Below are 20,342 nucleotides of genomic sequence, written 5' to 3' on the forward strand. Positions count from 1 at the left end.
GAAGTGACACCACTCGAGTTATGCTCGGTTTTTTGACAAATTTTGATACACCAAGCTCAAAAGGTTGCCCATCACTGCCCTAGAAAGGTATTTAAGCTTCCCACTTTAATGGCTCCTTGGATTTGTCAATCTATCAGAGTTGATTCTCCCAAGGGGTCAGTGTCCAGAGCAACCAGAGTTCTAATCCTTAGAGCTCTGCATGGGTGTGTAGCACACAGCTCCACTTAGAGGCCTAATTTTGCACTGAACCCCTTTTCTTAATTAAAGAGTGGTTTTTCCCAGTCAACATTACTCAAACTGCCTTTTTTCTTATAAATAATGTGAAGTAAGTACCTGCCCAGAACCTCTAATTGTCTTATTTACCAATATTACTCCTACTTCTGAATTTACTTTGGCAGTCAGTGATGCTCTTTATTCAGATGTGCCCATATGGTTGTCATGTCCTTTTGGAGAGCCCAGAACTAAAATCTGAAATTCACTCATTTGATGCAACTCAAGAACTGGTCTATAATTTAGAGTATCTCAGTGTTGCTGGGAGAATTGAGGTGTTAACTGACTTAGATCTAGTCATATAGCCAGTGTAGGTCAGAAGATGAATCTGAACCCAGGTCTTCTTGAGTCAAAAGTCCTCTTTTCACAATGCTTTAAAAAAAAATAACCTTCATACCTTGCCCAGGCTCTTTCCAAACTTGTATGTTGCTCTCCGTACTGTCCTCCACAGTCCAGCCAAACTGACCTTCTTTCTGTTCCTTGTCTTTGTGTTCATTATCACATTCAAAGGCAGGAAGTGTTGTTTATTACTTGCTGGAAATTTTGGCAAAAGTTTTGTTGGAGAGGAAATAAATGACTTGAAAAAAAGATTCATTCTTAAATTAACTTGTTCCTCTGGGCTATGCATAGCCAATATAAATCCCAAGAAGAGTTAAATATATTTTACAGAACTTTGTTTTTAAAGAGCATTTATTTAACAGAGATAAAATAATGCATCTTTACTTTCATCTCATTCTTCCATTCTATATCTCTATCAAAGAATTGGGTTTTTTTTGTTTGCTATATAGAATTTCAGGCAATTTAAGAATAATTGTTGCTTCATTGAGTGGTATAAATATTAAAACATTACATAATCATTTGTTTTTCTAGTCATAAGACTAGGCAAAATTTCTAGAATGAAAGTAAGTATTCATGCAGTTAGTGTTTCAGAGCTATTCTGACATTGATATTGTGTTTGAAAGCCACAAATGTTGTTTTCTGCCCAGAGTCTGAAAATGCAAGATTCTTGTGACATTGCTTTAAAATACAGAAGTTGGTTGTCTTCTGTAAAGATCGAAATTAATATTCAGTGCCTCCAAAGTATGATATTTATAAGGATTTTATTTAAAAAACCCTGGGGAAGAACCTCACTCACCCTTCACCACGGCACCTTCTCTCTCAAAAGCCCCAACAACACGCCCCCCATCACCATATCAAAAACAACCCGCGAAACCCACAACCAATAGGAAAAGGCTAAAGGCCTTATGGGTATGGTGAAAAGGAGTTTGGGTAATGTAGTTTTAACTCACAACCAATAGGAAAGGGCTCAAGGAATTATGGGTAATGTAGTTTTAAAAGGAGTACAAGGTATTTTCAACTTTACATTCCCCCCTGTGATCCTTTGGGAGACAAGTCTCCCCAATGGATCATGAAAATATAATCAAATTAGAGTTTACAGTAATTTAGAGATAAAAGGGAGAAAGAACAAAACCAATGTTCGGTACATTGACAAAAAAACATTAAGGGGGCAGTCCCCCTTTCTGGCATAAACTGTCCATTCAAAATAAATGCACCAACCCCATAGTTCAGATCAACTGCGCCCCAAAGTTCAAATTGGATCTTCATGATCCAGTGAAGGCTCTTCAGGCATCTTTTGGTGCCTCCACCAAACAGGTTCGTCGTCTGGATTCTGGGGAGATGGCAAAATCCTTATCCTGAAATTACTTTCAAAGAATTTAAACTTTACATTATAGATTATAAAACATACATTTCCTTCTGAGAATTAACATTACCCCCCTGAGTTTACTTCGAAAGGAGTAAAAATTGACTTGTAATATAGATTATAGTTCAGACATTATGATTATAAAAACTTAACACACACACCCCTGAGGAAAATATTTAACTAACACATTATCCCCTGAAAAAGTCAGCCAAGGATGCATGACTAAGTGAGTCACGGGGGTGCATGAAATCAATTGGCAAAAGAAATAATTAAAAAAATAAAAAGAATAAAATTCAAAAAAAGGAGAAAAAATTAACTTGTGAATGAAATGTAAAATGTGCAAAAAATGTAGGGGAAATAAACAGGCCTTTGATTCAAGGCCCAATGAAAGCAATTTAAGCAGTTTGCTATAACCCATTCAGGGCCAGGACTACAGAAAAATTGCCATTTACTCTATATATATATATAGAGAGAGAGAGAGAGAGGAATAAGGGAAATGCCTTTCATCCAATTTTTTCCCTGCACCTTCTCAGGGAATGAGCCATTAAATGATACCAATCTTAGGTGCTTCACTAGGAATTTAAGTTGAGGGGACCCACGTCCTCTAAAGTTTTAGAAAAGACTGGGACTCCAGGACTCAAACCCTAATTTTCAAGCCCTTCAAGTATTGGCATAGAACTCCTGCAATTCATGCAGATTCTTTAGTCAAGTCTCTGACCATGTGGCTCAGCACTTCTCCTGGAATCAGAGAGGCATTAAATCACAATCCGATAGTCTCAGGCTCAGGCTCAGGTATTTGCATTGAGCTTATTTCGCTGTAGAATAAAAAAAAAAGGATAAATAATGATTATATATGTACTTCCAATACAAGATGAGAAAAAGGAAAAATCAATTGCTCTATAAAAAAATGTTTTAAAAAATCAAAAATATATATACAGCTTAGAACTAGAAGGGTTTTATTACCCAAAAATGAGATTTTCTGTGAGAGAAAGTGGGTTTTACAAAATAGCAGATTCACAATGCACATTCAAATAGAGTACCATATTTCTAATAACACATTTTAAAACAATAAACAGTGATGTTCAAAAAAATCATATACTTGTTACAACTTTTAAATCTTGGCTAAGAGTTTCTCACCAACTCTTATTGCTTCCATATAAAAACCTGATATAAAAAAAAAACCTTCTGGTCTAAATTATCCTCAAGAATTCTAGACCCTTCTGCTAAAAGAGGCTAAAACATAGACTAATATAAAATATATATATATAAGACAACAATTCTTCACAATAAAATATATAAAGCTTATCCTTTAAGACCACAATTCTTTAAAATAAATACATAAAAACCTTATCATTTATACAGAAGGGTACTAAGCATCTAAAGTAAATTTTTAAAAGACCTCTCATAAAATTACAATTTAAATCTCAAGGCAGGCACCAAACTCTCCAAAGTCGAACAAAATTAAGGCAATTTACAACTTTTAAAATGTGTAACTTTCAAATGGTACGAGAACATAACATTGTTGTTGATTATAGTAAAAATGAAACCTGAAATAAATTAGGAAATATAATATGAGTATCAGATAACAAGCTGGTCAAAACCTCTTACCAGTTCTAATATTTTTTTTTCATTATTTGGGAGTTACAATAAAATCATAAACAGAATTAATCTAGCAGCCGCAAACTACATTAACTTAAAATGATTCAGTGCAACAGGAAAATCAACAAAATAAGCAAGATTAATTTACAAAACTAATTAGCAAAATACAGTAAGATATAGTCTTTTTAAAACAGAAATAAAACTCATTCAGTTCCGAGGTTTAAAAGTTCACCCCTGGTTCAATTTAAGGTTCTTTTGATTGAGTTCTGCTGAGTATAAGGAGTTTTTTTATAATCAGCCTTTGCTCTCCGTTCAAAGTTCTGAGCAGGTATGGGATGGGGGTGAATAGGCCATGGGCCCGATTAAGGGTAAACGCTAGGTCCACATGGTGTCGGGTCATGGGCTCAGGGTTAGAGAAAAACTTAAAGTCAGTTTTGTAGAAAATACCTACATGGAGAGCTTGTGGGGGGTGCCTAAATTAGGTCTTTAGAGAAACACGTGGAGGGCTAGAGTGCAGGCCATTACCAAGAGAGGGAGAGGGCAATACCAAAAGTTTAGCAGCAGCCAAAGAAGTTTCCAAAGATCTCGGCAAGTCAGGACTGGGTGGCAGTGAAAGCAGCAGCCGGGGGTCATCACTGTTGGGGCTCAGGGTTGTAGTGGAAGGTCAGCACTAGCACCAGCGAAGCAAGATTGAAGAAGAGGCACTGGGACGCTTGCAGGCTTGCGGCACAGCAGGAATGGAGATCGGCGGCAGAGACACACTGGCTGGGCTCCAGCATTTTAGTTTTAAAGCCAAAAGCCAGAATCGGCTGGCCTGACCACCCAAGGTGGTTTTGGCTGGACTGGCTGGCTGAGTCCCACCTGAGGCAAAAACGTACTGTTGCCTTTAGCAAAAGCATGGTGAGGAAAGCCACTTTCCTTTTTAAAAAAAGTGCTCAAAAGAGCTGAGCCAGGCCATAAAGAAAGCATGGCTATCGTTAGGCTATCTGGAAGATTTAGAATTTGATTTTCGACCTTCTGGTTTGCCAAACCGTAAAGATCAAAATTAATATTCAGTGCCTCCAAAGTATGATATTTATAAGGATTTTATTTAAAAAACCCTGGGGAAGAACCTCACTCACCCTTCACCACGGCGCCTTCTCTCTCAAAAGCCCCGACAACACGCCCCCCATCACCATATCAAAAACAGCCCGCGAAACCCACAACCAATAGGAAAAGGCTAAAGGCCTTATGGGTATGGTGAAAAGGAGTTTGGGTAATGTAGTTTTAACTCACAACCAATCGGAAAGGGCTCAAGGAATTATGGGTAATGTAGTTTTAAAGGGAGTACAAGGTATTTTCAATTTTACACTTCATCAAGTCTAATAGGTATTCATGTATGATCTGGAGAGCATGGTGTAGGGTCACTTGACATGGTGGGAAGAGGATATATTAAGTCAGACCCCTGGGTTAAGGTCCAGCCTCTGCCTATTTAGTTACTCACCCACTATCCATTGGCCTTGGGCAAATTTCCTTAGCTGTAAAATTGGGATGTCACTCTTAACCTATGGTTCTCAAACTCTGTAGTCTTACGACTCTTTTATGCTCTTAAAAATTGAGGGCAGTTCCCCAAGAGCTTTTGTTTATGTGAGTTATATCTATCAATATTTAACATATTCATGATGCAGAGTGAAAGGAGCAGATCCAGGAGAACATTGTACACAGAGACTGATACATTGTGGTACAATCGAACATAACGGACTTCTCTACGAGCAGCAATGCAATGATCCAGAGCAAGGCTAAGGGACTTATGAGAAAGAAAACTAGCCACATTCAGAGGAAGAACTGTGGGAGGAGAAACACAGAAGAAAAATAACTGCTTGAACACATGGGCTGATGGGGATGTGGCTCTCGAGCCATATCTGACTCCACCTCCCAACCAGCTAGTCTGGACAGAGCCCCAGGATGTCCCCCAGGGGGCCCTTTAGCCCCCTCCCCATATTCCAGGGCCTTCATCCTCCTCCTTCCGCAGGCATTTATGGCTCTCACTGCCAAAAAGGTTGCCGACCATTGCACTAAACGATAACTATAGTCCAACTATCAGTAATATGGAATTAGATCTTAATCAATGATACATGTAAAACCCAGTGGAATTGTGCTTCGGTTAAGTGGAGCTTGGGGTTTGGAGGAGAGGGAAAGAACATGAAATATGTAATTATGGGAAAATATTTAAAATAAAAATTAAAAAAACACATATTCAAATTTAAAATGTTAGTATTATTATTAAAATAATGTTGACCTTGTAGCTCTCTTGGAAGGGTCCACAGAGAACTACAAGGAAAGAAAGGAATGTACTTTGAGAACCAGTGGACTAGATAAATGGCTTAATGTGTCAACACTATTTTGACAATGATTATGAATATAGTGAGTTAAATTGAAATGGATTTTTGTTATTCATTACCATGTTCTTCTACCTACCTCCTGCTTAATTCATCCTACTTACCTTTTTCTGTCTCTAACAAACATCTAAAACAGTGGTTCCCAAACTTTTTTGGCCTACTTTTTTTGGCCCCTTTCCAGAAAAAATATTACTTAGCCCCCTGGAAATTAATTTTTTTTAATTTTAATAGCAATTAATAGGAAAGATAAATGCACCTGTGGCCATCACTACCCCCCTGGATCACTGCAGCACCCACCAGGGAGCGGTAGCTCCCACTTTGGGATAATTTAGGTATGGTAGATTTCTTTGTGATTTTAGCAATTGCATAAAACAACCTGTAAGCCTATTTTTATCTTTAGATAAATCCTCTTTGCTTCATTTTCTTCATTGTCAAAATAGTGTTGACAGTGCCTTACTTTGTTATGAAGCTAAGAAAAAGAAATTAAATATAATTAGATTATTTTTAAATACCTCAAGAAAGTTGACACTATCACCTCCACTGGAGTGTTTAATAGGTTTTTAAAGAAAAAGTCTGCATTATTACTTTGTAGTCAAGTTCAAAAAAAACAAATGGCATGTTTATTTTATCTTCCTAACAGATATATATAAAAAAACGAAATCTTATTACTTACCCAAATATTAGTCTTGCATATATCTTGAGCAATAAATGATTAATAGGATGATTCATCTAGCTTTTAAGTTTATTAATAAAATAATTTTAATATTATCCAAATGACATAATTTGGAAAGTAAATCTTCAAAGAATACAATAATAACTAATACTTATGTAGTCATTTAAAGTTTTGCAAAGCATTTCATAAAAATCATCTCATTTTAACCTCATAACAACTCGAGGAGATAGATGCTCTGTCCTAGTTTTTTCATTTGATACTTTTTTACAAATGAAAAAACTAGGACAGAGTTTTAAGTGACTTACCCAGGGAGCCACAGCTAGTAAATGTCTGAGGCTGGATTCAAACTCGGCTCTTTCTGATTCCAAGTCTAGTGCTCTATGCACTGTGCCCCTTAGCTGCCATTTTATAGTGCCAATGCCATTGACTTTACCTTTTTTCTTAAAATAATGTAGAGGTACCTACTATTTTGTTTCTAACAATACTTTTTTAAAATTTTTTTTAGTTTATCTACTTGTTGATAAGATTGTTTTTGTTTTATTGCTTTTAGGTAATGAGTATGGTGTCAGGATTTGCACCTCTGATTTCTGCAGGTATTTTCTCTGCCACCTTGTCTTCTGCATTAGCATCTCTTGTGAGTGCTCCCAAAATCTTTCAGGTAAGTAAATCACAATCAGGTTATTCACAATAATTCTATTAAGAGGTTAGTTTGAACTAATATATAGAAAATGTGCTAATTTGATGAATAAGAATGCATATCTTTCCTACTTGAACACTGATTCCATATTGTGAAAAATTAGATTAATGGACAAATGATATATTGCTTCCTTGTGACTGTTGAAAAAAATGGTGAATTTTTATGAGATAATTGATAGGGCTTAGGAGTAGTCTAGTCATACAACAGAAGAAAGCAAATTGACCTTTTCCTAATTCATATATCAGCCAACTAAACTAACCAGTTATAGACATGATTTAGAATACTACCTTATTTAAAACATATCAATAACCAAGCACCTATTAATTGTTGGATAAGACCTGTTTTTAACCAGTACTGTTTTCTAATTGCATTAAGAACAATGTTTTTATGTAACCAATTGGCCTTTAGTACATTGAAGTCATAGGCTATTTATACCTGCAATTAGCTGGTTCTGGTGGTAGTATATATGTATCACTGATGATGACAAACAAAATGAGTAACTGTTTTTGGGAGAAAGGGCATACAAATTACATGCAACTCTTATAGCCATTTTTTTTCCTAGAAACCTCTTAACATTCAACTAAAACATTTAGCCATCTTGAATGTATTTTAGGTACTCCTCTTTTTTACTTTGAGTATAAAGAATTGTTTATACCAATGTTGGTGAACCTATGGCATGCCTGCCAGAAGGGACTGCTCCTTTTTCCCTCTCCACATGTGCCTGAGGGCATTTCTGCCATCACCCACCCTCTGCCCAGCAGCAGGAGAACTGTCTGGGGTTTGGGGTGGGGGGGGGTTGGTTCACATGCAGCATGAGTGTTGCAGTTTGGGCTCTACATCTCCAAATGGTTCATCATCACTGGTTTATACCTAGTCATATGCTCTGATCAAACCTTTAGGAGAGGACTTTTCATCATTAAAAGTATAAGGTGAGATAGAAAAGTATATTTATAAAATAGATTTATCTGAGTCTTTTTTATTTGGGGAAATGCCCTGACACAATCTATCTTTTATTTTAATGTTTACCTTTCTTTATTAGGCACTGTGTAAGGATAATATCTACCCAGCTTTCCAGATGTTTGCTAAAGGTTACGGGAAGAACAATGAACCACTTCGTGGCTATATCCTGACATTCTTAATTGCACTTGGATTCATCTTAATTGGTTAGTATAAAGGGGAAAATTATGGTTGAACTGAATATTCAAAAGGGTGGTTGCCAGGAAATGAATATATATCAGTTCCAAATGATTTTTTAACAATTTATTTATAAAATATAGGGAAAGAGTGAAAGTAGAGAAATGAGAAGAGGGCAAAGTAAGAGATCTAGCTTAACGAGCTAGACTATGTGTTTAAACCCTTGCTTTACTCCAGCAGAGCTCCAGAGACCCCAGCAGGAGAACCTAACAGTCAATTAAGAAGGGTTTTAGCCACGAGGCCTCCTCTCAATCAAGAGGCCCCTCTGGAGGCTAGTACCTCCAGGGAAGCTAAGGAAAGGAGTCAGCCTTTTTCCACTCACCCACATGTAGTTTTAAGGAGAACTATAAAGCAGTCCAAGGTCCTCAGCCAGAACTCCTCCAGGCCCAGTTCAAGGCCAAAGAAGCGCTTTCCAGGAAGTTCTTATAATTTATAAAGACCATTCCTTTCATCATTTCCTGTGTCTTCCTCCCATTTCACATGTACCAGTTATAACAAAGGCTTTGCTTAGGACTGACCAGGGAGCAGACAGTCGATTCTGATTTGTCACCCACTCTTGCAACCGACTCTTGCACACGTGGTTCACAGACCTCTTCCACTTAAGAATTAAGTGGGGTGTTTACACTTTTGGTGACTTAATCTAAAAATAGAGTAGGATTAATCCCATCTTCACATTAGTCATTTAAATTGATATGGATGTAAGTTTTGGAGTTTTATATTTTAACTCTCATAATTATTTTGTTTCTGAATCTGGATATAAACAAGAATCTCTATTTACTATATAACTAGTTTCAACTTAAACAAGTCTTATTTGCTGTCAGAAGGCACTATCAGGAAGGAAGTACATAAAACTCATGTAGTTGTAGGATTCACCAAAATAAATTATATCCTGATTTGAGAAATGTAGAGTCTTCAATTTGGCCCCATAATTTAAGTTATTAGGAAGTGTTAATTCCTATCTTATTATCGACCATGGAACCCCTGGAACTTTGTTATAACCAAATAGAGTATAATTAAGCATCTATACAAAAAAGTGTTAACTTGGAAATAGCACAGAACTACCAAAGTAGTCAGGAAAACCAAGTCTTTAATCAGGCAAGGGATAATTCCAATATTTGGCCTTTTACTCAGAGTCTGGTGCCAAAACTTTTACAGGGTCCACACCCTGGGACTCTCAGGATATTATCGCTGGGAGTGACACTACGCTAGATGACAACTCCAAAGAGGAACAGAACTTGGGGGTCTAGAGGATCCTCTAGAGAACTTGATACTGTAAGCCTGCATAGACAAACTGCAAGCAGGCTACAAAGAGGTCTGCAGTAAGCTATAACAATTCCAAAGGAAAGGGTCAAACTAAGATCTGGGTCTTCCTGAGAGAACTTTAATATAATGGGAGAAGCTTCTAAAACAAATAAAGGCACTCAACATTTTGACTGTGTCCACAGATTCCACCCACACTAGGGTACCCAAACAGTTTAAAGTCTAGTTTAACCCAAAACTGGTGTGCCTGGTACTGTGGTTTCTCAGAGGGTAGGGGTAAAATTGAGGCATCCAGATTTCATGTTGACAGTAATGGAGTCTCTCAAACAGTAACTGTTAATTTAAATCTGTAAATAATTTAACCTCTTTATATGTTGTTCTTTGCAGCTGAATTGAATGTTATTGCTCCAATTATCTCCAACTTCTTCCTTGCCTCATATGCATTGATTAATTTTTCAGTATTCCATGCCTCACTTGCAAAGTCTCCAGGTTAGTAATTTTCCATTTCAAGTTTTAAAATGTGTTAAATGAAGAACTTGGTAATCAAAGTATTATTTGTTGATTTTGTAAAAAGATACTTAACCTGCCAATTGTGTGCATATCTCTCTATATAAATTAATATGTAGCTAATTAACATATACTAATAGAAAAAAATAACATTCAGAGCTTTGTACTATAACAAAGAAATGATACAGACCAGTTCTAGGTAATTAGAAAGCAGATTAAATGTATATAAAAGAAGCTTTTGTATTTCATTTTAAATTAAGATAACCACAGTATTTAGAGCTAGAAGCCAACTTAGAGATCTAAAAATCCCCCTCAATTTACAGATAAAGCAAGAGGTCTAGAGAACACAAGACCTGCTCAGAATTATACAGGTAGTAAGTAGCATATTCAGGATTTTAAATCTTGTCTCCCAGCAAAGTGTTCTTTCCACTATCTCAAAATTTAACAGTTGATAGATTTTTTTTAAACATTTAATTTTCACTTTTAAATATTGCCTAAAATACCGAATTCAGCTTTCTATCTGTCACCTTTTGAACCTAAATACCTACTTATAATATGTGTATATATTTAGCTGTGTTTAAAAAAAGATACTAGTTTTATAGAGCTGAATTATAAATTGGTGACATTTTCCAAATTAAATATTTTTATTTAAATAGCTCCTTAAAAAATATTTTGTCTTTCATTTTATACTCATGAATATTGAAGCTGTTTGGATTCTCCATTTTTATATTTTGCTTCAGAATTTATGTTTTATATATTTATTAGACTACTTATGTGTATGACAGGTATTTTCATCAGTTAAAATAACAAAATCACAATATGATTTCCAACATTGGAAATATAGAAGGTGTGCTTTTTATGTTCTTATTTTTTTGATTTATTGAATCTTCTTTCCATTTTAACAATTTTCCAGGATAGGCAGGTACTTGTTGATCCATACCTTCTCATGATCTACTTGCTCACTTACATATTTATAAATCTGACTACAGAAGGTGACACAGTAGATAGAGCTCTGATCCTGGGGTGAAGTAAATTGAGTTCAAATCTAGCCTTGATACCATTTGAACAAATCACTGTCTGTTTTCTCAGTTATAAAATGGTGATAATGGTACTTCTGTAATGCAGGGTTGCAGCAGAAGCTTTTTGCTTTTGCAAATCAACTGTAGCAGCTCTGGCAGCTAGAAGTTTTAGAATGTTCATAGGAAAACAGTTGGAGCCTGATACTATAAATAGTCCTGAGGTTCCAACTGAGGGGCTTTTTGCCTGTTGGCTTTGGGGCTTTTGGCTTTTGCCTGTGCCTGTGCCTTTTGTCTTTGGGGCATTTGGACCTAGCCTGATTTCTCTGGACCTCTCCATTTATATCCTGCTATTTCCCTGAATTTCCCCATTGGCCCTGGGAGGAAGGGTGGTTTGGTGGTTGGACATCATGGGTTTAGCTTCTGTAGGCAAGAAGGACATCCTAAATCAAGTTTTACCCCCTTATTGAGTGACCTGATAAATACCTTTACTTCAGGGCAGTAAAACCTTCCTGACTGGGAGAGCCAGCCTCTCTCAGTCTGACCCTCTCTCCTGTTACCCTACCCCCAGCACCAGCTTTCTCCCTAGCAGCATTTACAAAACCCTTAAAACCCTCTTTCCCTCAGCCTACCCCTGGCATTAATAAATCCCCTTTTGATATCTACACAAAAGCCTCTGGTGAATCATTATACTGAATACTAAGGCAAAGGTTAAAGAGGGAAGAAATTACTTTCCTTTTATTTCTTGAGGGCAACCTAGGCATCCATCTTGGGCAGGAAGTACCCAGCTGAGACTTCCTGCAGACATTCAGTTTCACTGGCAGGGAAGAGCCTTCTCGACTTTAGAAATTAACAAGAGAAACCCTTTGCCTGCCTGAAGGATCCAGCCTATTTTCCTCACAGTACTCTCTGTCTCTAGCCTCAGTGACTAGCCTGTTTGAGCAGCCCCTCCTATATACTCCCATTCATTCCCTTACCTTCCTATATATTACCCATTCATCCCTTACCTCAGCTATCCTTTATTCCTCCCCTATCAACTTTGCTTACTTATTCCATAACACTTCTCAGAGTTATTCTGAGGATCAAATGAGATAATATTTGTTAAAAATGCTTAGCACAATATTTGACACATAGTAGGTGCTATAGAAATGTTTATTCCCTTCCCTCTACCCCTAGTGGTAAAGTATATGACCCTCTTCTAAATAGAAAAGGTGGATCATTGATGTTAAATGGGACATATGTTGTCAGATATATATTTAAGGTTTTTTTGTGGTGAATAGTGGGGGAGGATGAGTCTTAGAAAAATAAACAATCAAATCTGTCCTCAGACATTTCCTACCTATGTGATCCTAGGCACTTAACTCCTATTACCTAGCTCCACTACTCTTCTGCCTTGGAACCAATACACAGTATTGACTCTTAAGACAGAAGATACGGGTTAAAAAAACAACAAAAAAAGTGAAAACAATGTAATGTTTATTTTTCAAATAAACATTACAAAATGGGAGATTATGTGAGATGTACAGTAATATGGCCTTAATTTCCTTTTTTTTTTTTTTTTTAATTATTAGGTTGGCGTCCTGCTTTCAAGTATTACAACATGTGGATTTCACTGATTGGGGCAATTCTCTGTTGCATAGTGATGTTTGTCATTAATTGGTGGGCTGCATTGTTAACATATGTTATAGTTCTTGGATTGTACATTTATGTTACCTACAAAAAACCAGGTTAGTAAGTTGTGTGATATATACTTAGATTAAAAAGTTGCTTGCTTTATTATTACTTTATGCTTAGCATCATATTTTACATTTATTTGCTTTGCATTCAAAGGGAAGTTTCTATTTCATAAAAGTAACCACTTAAGCAAGAAAGCTACTTTAAATTCAACTATTGATGCTGTCATTTTATTTATTTACTCAGAATAGACTTATTTTCAGAAGATAGTTTAATGTAATCTTATATGATTTATTAAAAAGTTTCTTTTTAAGATTTAAAACAGTAAAAAAAGTTTATGGCACATATGTAAACTTGTTGTGATTCAGAGCAACAGGCATATATTCTACATTGTGCCCATTACTATGCTACATACATTCCCAACTCGCACTCTCTCTCTCTTGCTAACACACACACACACACACACACACACACACACACACACACACACACATACATACACACACGAACAGTTATAAGATCATATTAAAAGCATTTTCAAGTAGTTTAAACTTCATAATTAAATTCTAATGGCACACAACTTGGAAGTCCTCAGAAAGAGATGTAGTTACTGAATAGGAAAAACTAACCTTGAGCCAGATCTCAAAAACAGTGATAGAACTCTATTGGTGAAGAAATAGCAGGTTGTAAGAATACCATTGGGAACAAAAGTATAGAGCCAGATCTATGGAGAGGGATATGTTAACCTGGTTAGAGTAAAGGGACTGCGCTAGGGAAGAAATTGTATAAATAAATTTATTTAATAACAGCAAAGACAAATATCATGTAGCAGAGAACTGGCCTGGATTCCAGTCTTAACTCTTGACTTACATGGGGCAAATGTGCCATGGGCAAGTCAGTTGCCCTCCCACCAGGCTTTGCAGCTCTATAAGATTATAAACTAGAAGATCATGGCCTGCATTCGGAAAGGGAGTTTCCTCATCCAAGAGTTCCCAATATTCTTGAAACAGATCTATCCCTGTTAGAGAGGTTGTTTTGGCAATTATGTAAAGAAAGGAGTCAATAGAAGGAAAAGACTAGAAGCAGAATTAAAACTGAGAGGCTATCATCATAATCTAAATGTAAAATAGAGATCTAGATTACAATATTGGCTCTAGAAATGAAGCAACAAAAAATATAAGACTAGGTAATTATAAACAGCTCTCCAGAGTTTGTTTTCTTTGGCTGTTAATCTTTAAAATATTCATCAATTATGCAGTTTATTTAAGCCATATTTTCACAGAAATATCTTAAAATATCACATCAAAACAATAGAAAGTAGTGAACACCTAGAATATTCATTAATGTTCAAAAACTTAAGAAATCCAAATTGCCAATACAACCAAACTAAATGTCTAAAAAGTACAGATTTTTTTTTTGTATGCTGTATATTATAACTGCTATGGATTGTAGCCGTTTTTAAGGCTTTGAGACTATTTTTTTAAAACAATGATTAAGATATCTTTAATTTATGTAAGTGAAAATGCCTTTTTGAGTTCACTTCAATATATGCTCACCAAATACATATGTACATATACCCATAAATACATAAATGAATCCACTCCCATATGTACATGCACATAAACATATATGTCTGGGATTTCATGGGTGTGAGTCTTCCTTCTTGACATTGCTCAAAGTTCTATGCCTGTCCCCACCCCCCAAAAAATGTTCTATGGTGACCAGCCGTCTGGTTGTGAACCTCAGAAAGCTTACGTGGAAGGTAGGCCACCAAAAGAGAGCCATTTGTTAGATCTGGTCATAAGTGAACTACGATTACCTCCATACCACAATATGATATCCAAGAAGGATTTCTAGTGAAAGATTTAAAGAAAGAACAATTAAAATCTGAAGAAGCTTTTCCCCCTCAAACTCTTAGGTTGGTAACAATTATGTCTTACCGCAGATGTGAACTGGGGATCTTCCACACAAGCCCTGACTTATCTGAGTGCATTGCAGCACTCAATTCGTCTTTCTGGTGTAGAAGATCACGTGAAGAACTTCAGGTAAACTATTCAGTGTCATATAATCACATGATGACTTGTCCTAACTCCCTGCAGCTCTTTGCTATTGTTGTAATGGATGCTTGATTGTTTGTTGTTGTTTTTTTAATGTCCTTTGGATGTCATCATTTCTTGTGAGCAGCAATATAGTTTTCTCATCACTTCAGGCAAAAGTCAGTAGGCCTAGAATTTAGCTAGTCTAGCAATCATTACAAATTCAATCAGAAGTTAATTTACTTCTCTCTTTTTGGAATGTTCGTAATTATTGGATATTTCATTAACATCCATTACAAAGGTCATTTGTCTCTAGTGTTTGAAGACTTTCTGAAAGTAGGAACTTGAAAATAATTGGGAAACTTCTTTAATTATGACTTTAATTAATGATCACCTCCTATTAAGTTTATAATGCCTTTGTCACTACATTTATTTGTGATTATTTCTTATTTTAGGTGTTCTTGGGCCATCTAGGTGGTACAATAGATAGAGAGCCAGGTCTAGGGTTAGGAAGATTCATCTTCTTGAATTAAAGTCTGACATCAAAAATATTAAAACTAGCGGTATCATCCTGGGAAAGTGTCTCAATTTCCTCATCTGTAAAATGAGCTGGAGGAGGAAATAGCAAATCACTTGAGTATCTTTGATAAGAAAACCCTAAATGGGGTCATGAAGAGTCAGACATGACTAAAAACAACTGAATAAAAACTTCTCTTGTATAATTTATCACAGCAGTATACATAGGCATGGATAAGGATTAATGCCTTATCATTAATGCCTAATGCCTTACTTAGCATTCAGATTTAGAACTATAGGACTGGAAGAGGGAGCATATACTTTAATTTGTTGTTGCTCCTGGTTTTTTTAATCCTTACTATTTTTTTGGTATATTGTTTATGGATGTCATTGATATCTTGAGTTCTTTCTAGTTTGCTGCTTCTGATAATTACTTAGATTTCATTACTGGAAGAATTACAAAGAAATAATACCATAAATACAATATTGATGTCTACATTGGTCTCAAATTAGACTTGTGACTGATCATTTTAAAAAATCAGATTGATGATAGAATAATTATTTTTAATTTTACAACCCCAGGTTTCTACTTATGTTGAGATCTTAAATTTTTGTTTGATTTTAATTGATTTTAAAATTTCAGGTGAATTATTTCTTTAAAAAATTATCACATGGTTGTATTTATATATTAGTCATTCTTTTCTTCAGATGTCTTCTAGAAACATAAACATTTTTATGTTTCATTCCTTTATTTCTTCACCAACTTTCTTTCATTTACTAATTATGTTCATTATTATTTTATTTATTAATTATTTTTCTTGTTTTCTTATTTATAATTATTCTGCTTATTTTTATTATTAAAATCTGTTATTTTACACTTAAACAGATGAAAGAATCAAACATACCTTTCTTGAAAGGTTCTTATTGACTGGGGAATAGGTGTCATATGAGAAACATCTGTTTATCTAAAAACTAGAATCTTAAAAAAAAAATTTTTTTTTTGCCCATACTTTAAAACCCATTAAAATATGATGGTGTCTGACAGAACTGGAAAATTTTAGAGGAAAGATAATGAGTTTTCTATTTTGGTTGTGTTGAGTTAGAGAAACTTCCATCACAACCATTTTCAGTTTGAATCTACAGTAAACATTTGAGTATATGGGAAAGACTCAGGCTGAATACTGAGATCTATGAGTTACTTGCCTAGAGTTGAAAACTATAGATTGAGGTGAGAGAAGAGAGGGAGAAACGGAAAAGAGAAAAAGTATCACCTTGGAGAACATTCACAGGGTTTTAATCTAGATGATGATGTACGTGCAAATGAAACTGGGATAGAATGGTCTTATAGGAAGGAGAACCAGGAGAGAGTAATGTCACAAAAAACCCAAAGAGGAAAGAATATCTGGGAGGTGTAAATTGGCCTGTAATGTCAAATGCAGCAGTAGAAGAAGAAAGAGAACTGAGGCTAGTGTATAAATTTGTTTTTTAGATGATCATCTAGGCTTTGTAGGTTGTTTGCTTAAGTTTGGGAAAGGGATTTACATGTTTTAAGGAAAAAGAATAAAAAGAGAGAGTTTAAAGATGAAGGGTAGAGGATAGATCATTGATAAAGCTGTCTGGTCTGTTAGAGAATATACAGGAATCAGGTTCATATGGAGTGGTTGGCTTTGGCAAGGGGAAGGGCCCCTTCAATATCAGAGACTAGAGAAAAGGAGAGAATGACTTGATAGAAGAAGATTTTGAGATAAAAGGAAAAGTGGTACCAAGGTAGCTCAATGGATAGAGAACCAGACCTGCAGATGGGAGGTCCTGTGTCCAATCACAACAGACGCTTTTCTCAGAACTGCCCAGGAGGCAGTCAGTAAATTCTGATTCGTCACTCACTCTAGCACATGTGGGTCACAGACTATTCAACTTGTGAGTTAAGTGGATGTTTTCATCTTTGGTGATTAAATCTAAAGATGGGCAGGGTAGATTTAATCTTATTATCACATCATTCTAAATTGGGTATGGTTGTGGACCTCCTTCACCCTAATCCTGCCTAGAAGCTAGGTGGGGATTTATTCACCTTTGGTGGGTGCTGCAGCCTGGTTCTACTGGAAGGGGATTTCTACTATAACACACTGAACAAATGGTCATCTAGCCACTACTTGAAAGTCTATGTTAATAGGACATCTACCATCCCTTGAGATAGTCTATTCCACTTTGGAATAACTTTAATTATTAGGAAATATTTAACTTGAACTCTGAGCAGTTTCTCATTGCCTCATTTACCCTCAAATGCCAAACCTAACAAGTCTTAATTCTTCTTCCATATTATAGTCCTTCAAATACTTGATGAAAGCAGTGGTGTTCCCTTTATAGCAGCCAAACTTAACTGAGTACTCTATCTAGATCCTAAACTCCCTTTATTTGAAAAACAAAAAATAAAAAATCTACCCAGTCTGAAGTGTTTGCTACTTTAAGGCTAGCTAAAGGATTGTTGAAAATACACTTGACATTTTAAAATGTTTCTTGTCACCTTAAAATACCAGAAGTGTTCTTTCTAATTTGCTTTAAATAACTTTGTACTTATCTATAGCAACTATGGAAAAACTGATACTTTAGATGTACACAGTGCTTCAAAGAATTCATTATGTGTTGGGATTTTTTTAGCTGATGATCTAAGTGAAAACACTGCTTATTTTGTTTGGTTTAGTGCTTGGATCCTGTGATGAATTTGTTGGCATAGACAGATACATCTTTTGTCATAGAGACTGAGGAACTTGGATCTACAAGGAATAATGATAAATGAATTGTGAGGATTATTTTGTGCTTGAATCAGTTATCATTTCAAATGAACAAAAAATTGAGTGAAGAATGAAATAATTGATTGTGTTTTTAGTATCAAGGTACTTTTTTTAGTTTATCCAGACACGAGACAATAGACTCTAGGTCAGTGATAGCAAACTTTTTAGAGACTTTGTGCTGTACCCTGCTTCCCCACAAAATACTGGACTTGCCTCTGCCTCCCCTCCACAGGGGAAGGAAGAAACACTCCCACTGGGTTGCTGGATGGAGGGGTGGGTGAAGTGAGGAATGTCCTCAGGAAGTGTAGAGAGGGGGAGGGGAGGGGCTCAAGTACTCTGCTCCACTCTAGCTCTGCCTCTTGTGAGCTACCCGCCTTACCCACCGTGAGCTCCTATTGGGCTGCTAGGCAGAGGGGCAGGGGATGTGAAAAAATGTCTTCAGGCACAGTGGAGAGGGGAAGAGGAGCAGTTCCACTCCACTGCCTTTATAGAAACAAACTCTAAGGAGGTGGGGGGTGGGGTGGAGGAGGGGGGTGTACATGCCCAACAGAGAGCACTCTGAGGGCCATCTTTGGCACATGTGCCATAGGCATACTATCACTGGTCTAGGGTAATATAGTAGACTCTAGCCGAACAATCAGAAGAAAGAGAATCCTGGCTCTTTGACTTAACTAGTTGTATGACCTTGAACTAATAGTCGCAAACACTGATTAAGAATGATAAAATGCTAGGGCACTGTGCAAAAGACTGAGGAAATAAAGAAAGGCAAAAAAAGAAAAAAAGAAATACTCTCTGCTCTCAAAGGGCTCAAGTCTAACAGGTTGACATACAAAGAACTTTGTACAGTCAAGATAAACAGGATAAATTGGAGATAATCATTACATGGAAAGAGTTAACTTAAACTCTTAAAGGAAGCCAGGAAAATGGAGCTAAAGTAGGGAGAGGATTTGAGGGAAGAGAAGCAGCCACTAAAAATATATGGAATCTGGAGAGAGGAAGAGTGTCTTATTCAAGGAGAGCCATATTATTGGATTTAAAGGAGTACATGGGAGAAAGCAAGGAGTAAGGTATAAGAAAACTGGAAATGTAATAGGTATCCACTGGAATTTATTGGTTAGGTGAAGTTGGGGGAGGTTGAGAATGAGGAGTGGCCTGTGGTTACTAGGAATATCAGTTTGATATCTGAATGAAAGACAAGGTTTGGAGTAAGGGGAGACTCAAAAAAGATCAACCAGCAGAATATGGCAGTAGTCCAGGAGTGAGGTGATGATGATCTGTCTCTACCAGGAAAATGATGCTGTGTATTTAGTTTCCTTATATGTAAAATTAGGAGTTTGGGCTAGTACTTCTCTATGGTCTTTCTGGCTTTATAGTTAAAAGAACTTTCAAATGCACAGAATAAAATATTACATTCAAATACATGATAGTATTCAAAAGACCTGTTTGCTCTGTTGCAATTCCTCTTAGGAAATCTCATTTTATCTTACTATAAATGATGTTATGTCATGAGGGCCAAAGGGGTCTCTAGTCATGGAAACAGAGTGAGGAAAAAGGCAAAGAAAAGAAGGTATGTGAGGCATAATAATGACACTTTGAGGAGTCAGGTTCCAAGCAGAACAAAGCATCTAAGAATTGTGGCTTGAGCAATAGAAGAGGGTTAGAGTATATATAGTATATGTTGTAGTTTAAAAAGCCACCTGTACTCTGTTCCTTCACTTTTTTCCTCTTAACTCTTTTTAGATCTTTGCAGTATGGCTTCCAATCTCATCTTTCAACTGAAACTACCCTCTCCAAATTTACCTATGATGTTTTAATTGCCAAATATAAATGTCTCTTCTCAATGGTGATGGCACTCTGCTTTTTGCTACAGTGCTTTCTAATGGTTCATCTAACTACTATCTTAGTCTGCTTTACTAAATCAGTGGCTTGTTCCCTCAAAACTCTGTCCAGAATCCTCTTCTCTCTTTCCATTCTCCCATGTCATCTACTCTCATAGGTTCAGTTATACAGAAAAATTACAGATATATTCAG

At 36.2% G+C, this 20,342-nt stretch overlaps 1 protein-coding gene across 1 annotated transcript in view; it reads left to right on the forward strand.

Annotated features, from left to right (window-relative positions):
- The window catches only part of SLC12A2 (solute carrier family 12 member 2), a 151,885-nt gene that overhangs the window by 96,577 nt on the left and 34,966 nt on the right, over positions 1 to 20,342 (forward strand). The window contains exons 11-15 of the mRNA XM_044680018.1: positions 7,173 to 7,280; positions 8,359 to 8,482; positions 10,161 to 10,262; positions 12,868 to 13,023; positions 14,916 to 15,015. Of these exons, the coding sequence (XP_044535953.1) occupies positions 7,173 to 7,280; positions 8,359 to 8,482; positions 10,161 to 10,262; positions 12,868 to 13,023; positions 14,916 to 15,015 (590 nt within the window). The remainder of the gene's footprint in view (positions 1 to 7,172; positions 7,281 to 8,358; positions 8,483 to 10,160; positions 10,263 to 12,867; positions 13,024 to 14,915; positions 15,016 to 20,342) is intronic.

Source organism: Gracilinanus agilis, chromosome 1 (genome assembly GCF_016433145.1).
Source record: "Gracilinanus agilis isolate LMUSP501 chromosome 1, AgileGrace, whole genome shotgun sequence".
Taxonomy (NCBI): Eukaryota; Metazoa; Chordata; class Mammalia; order Didelphimorphia; family Didelphidae; genus Gracilinanus; species Gracilinanus agilis.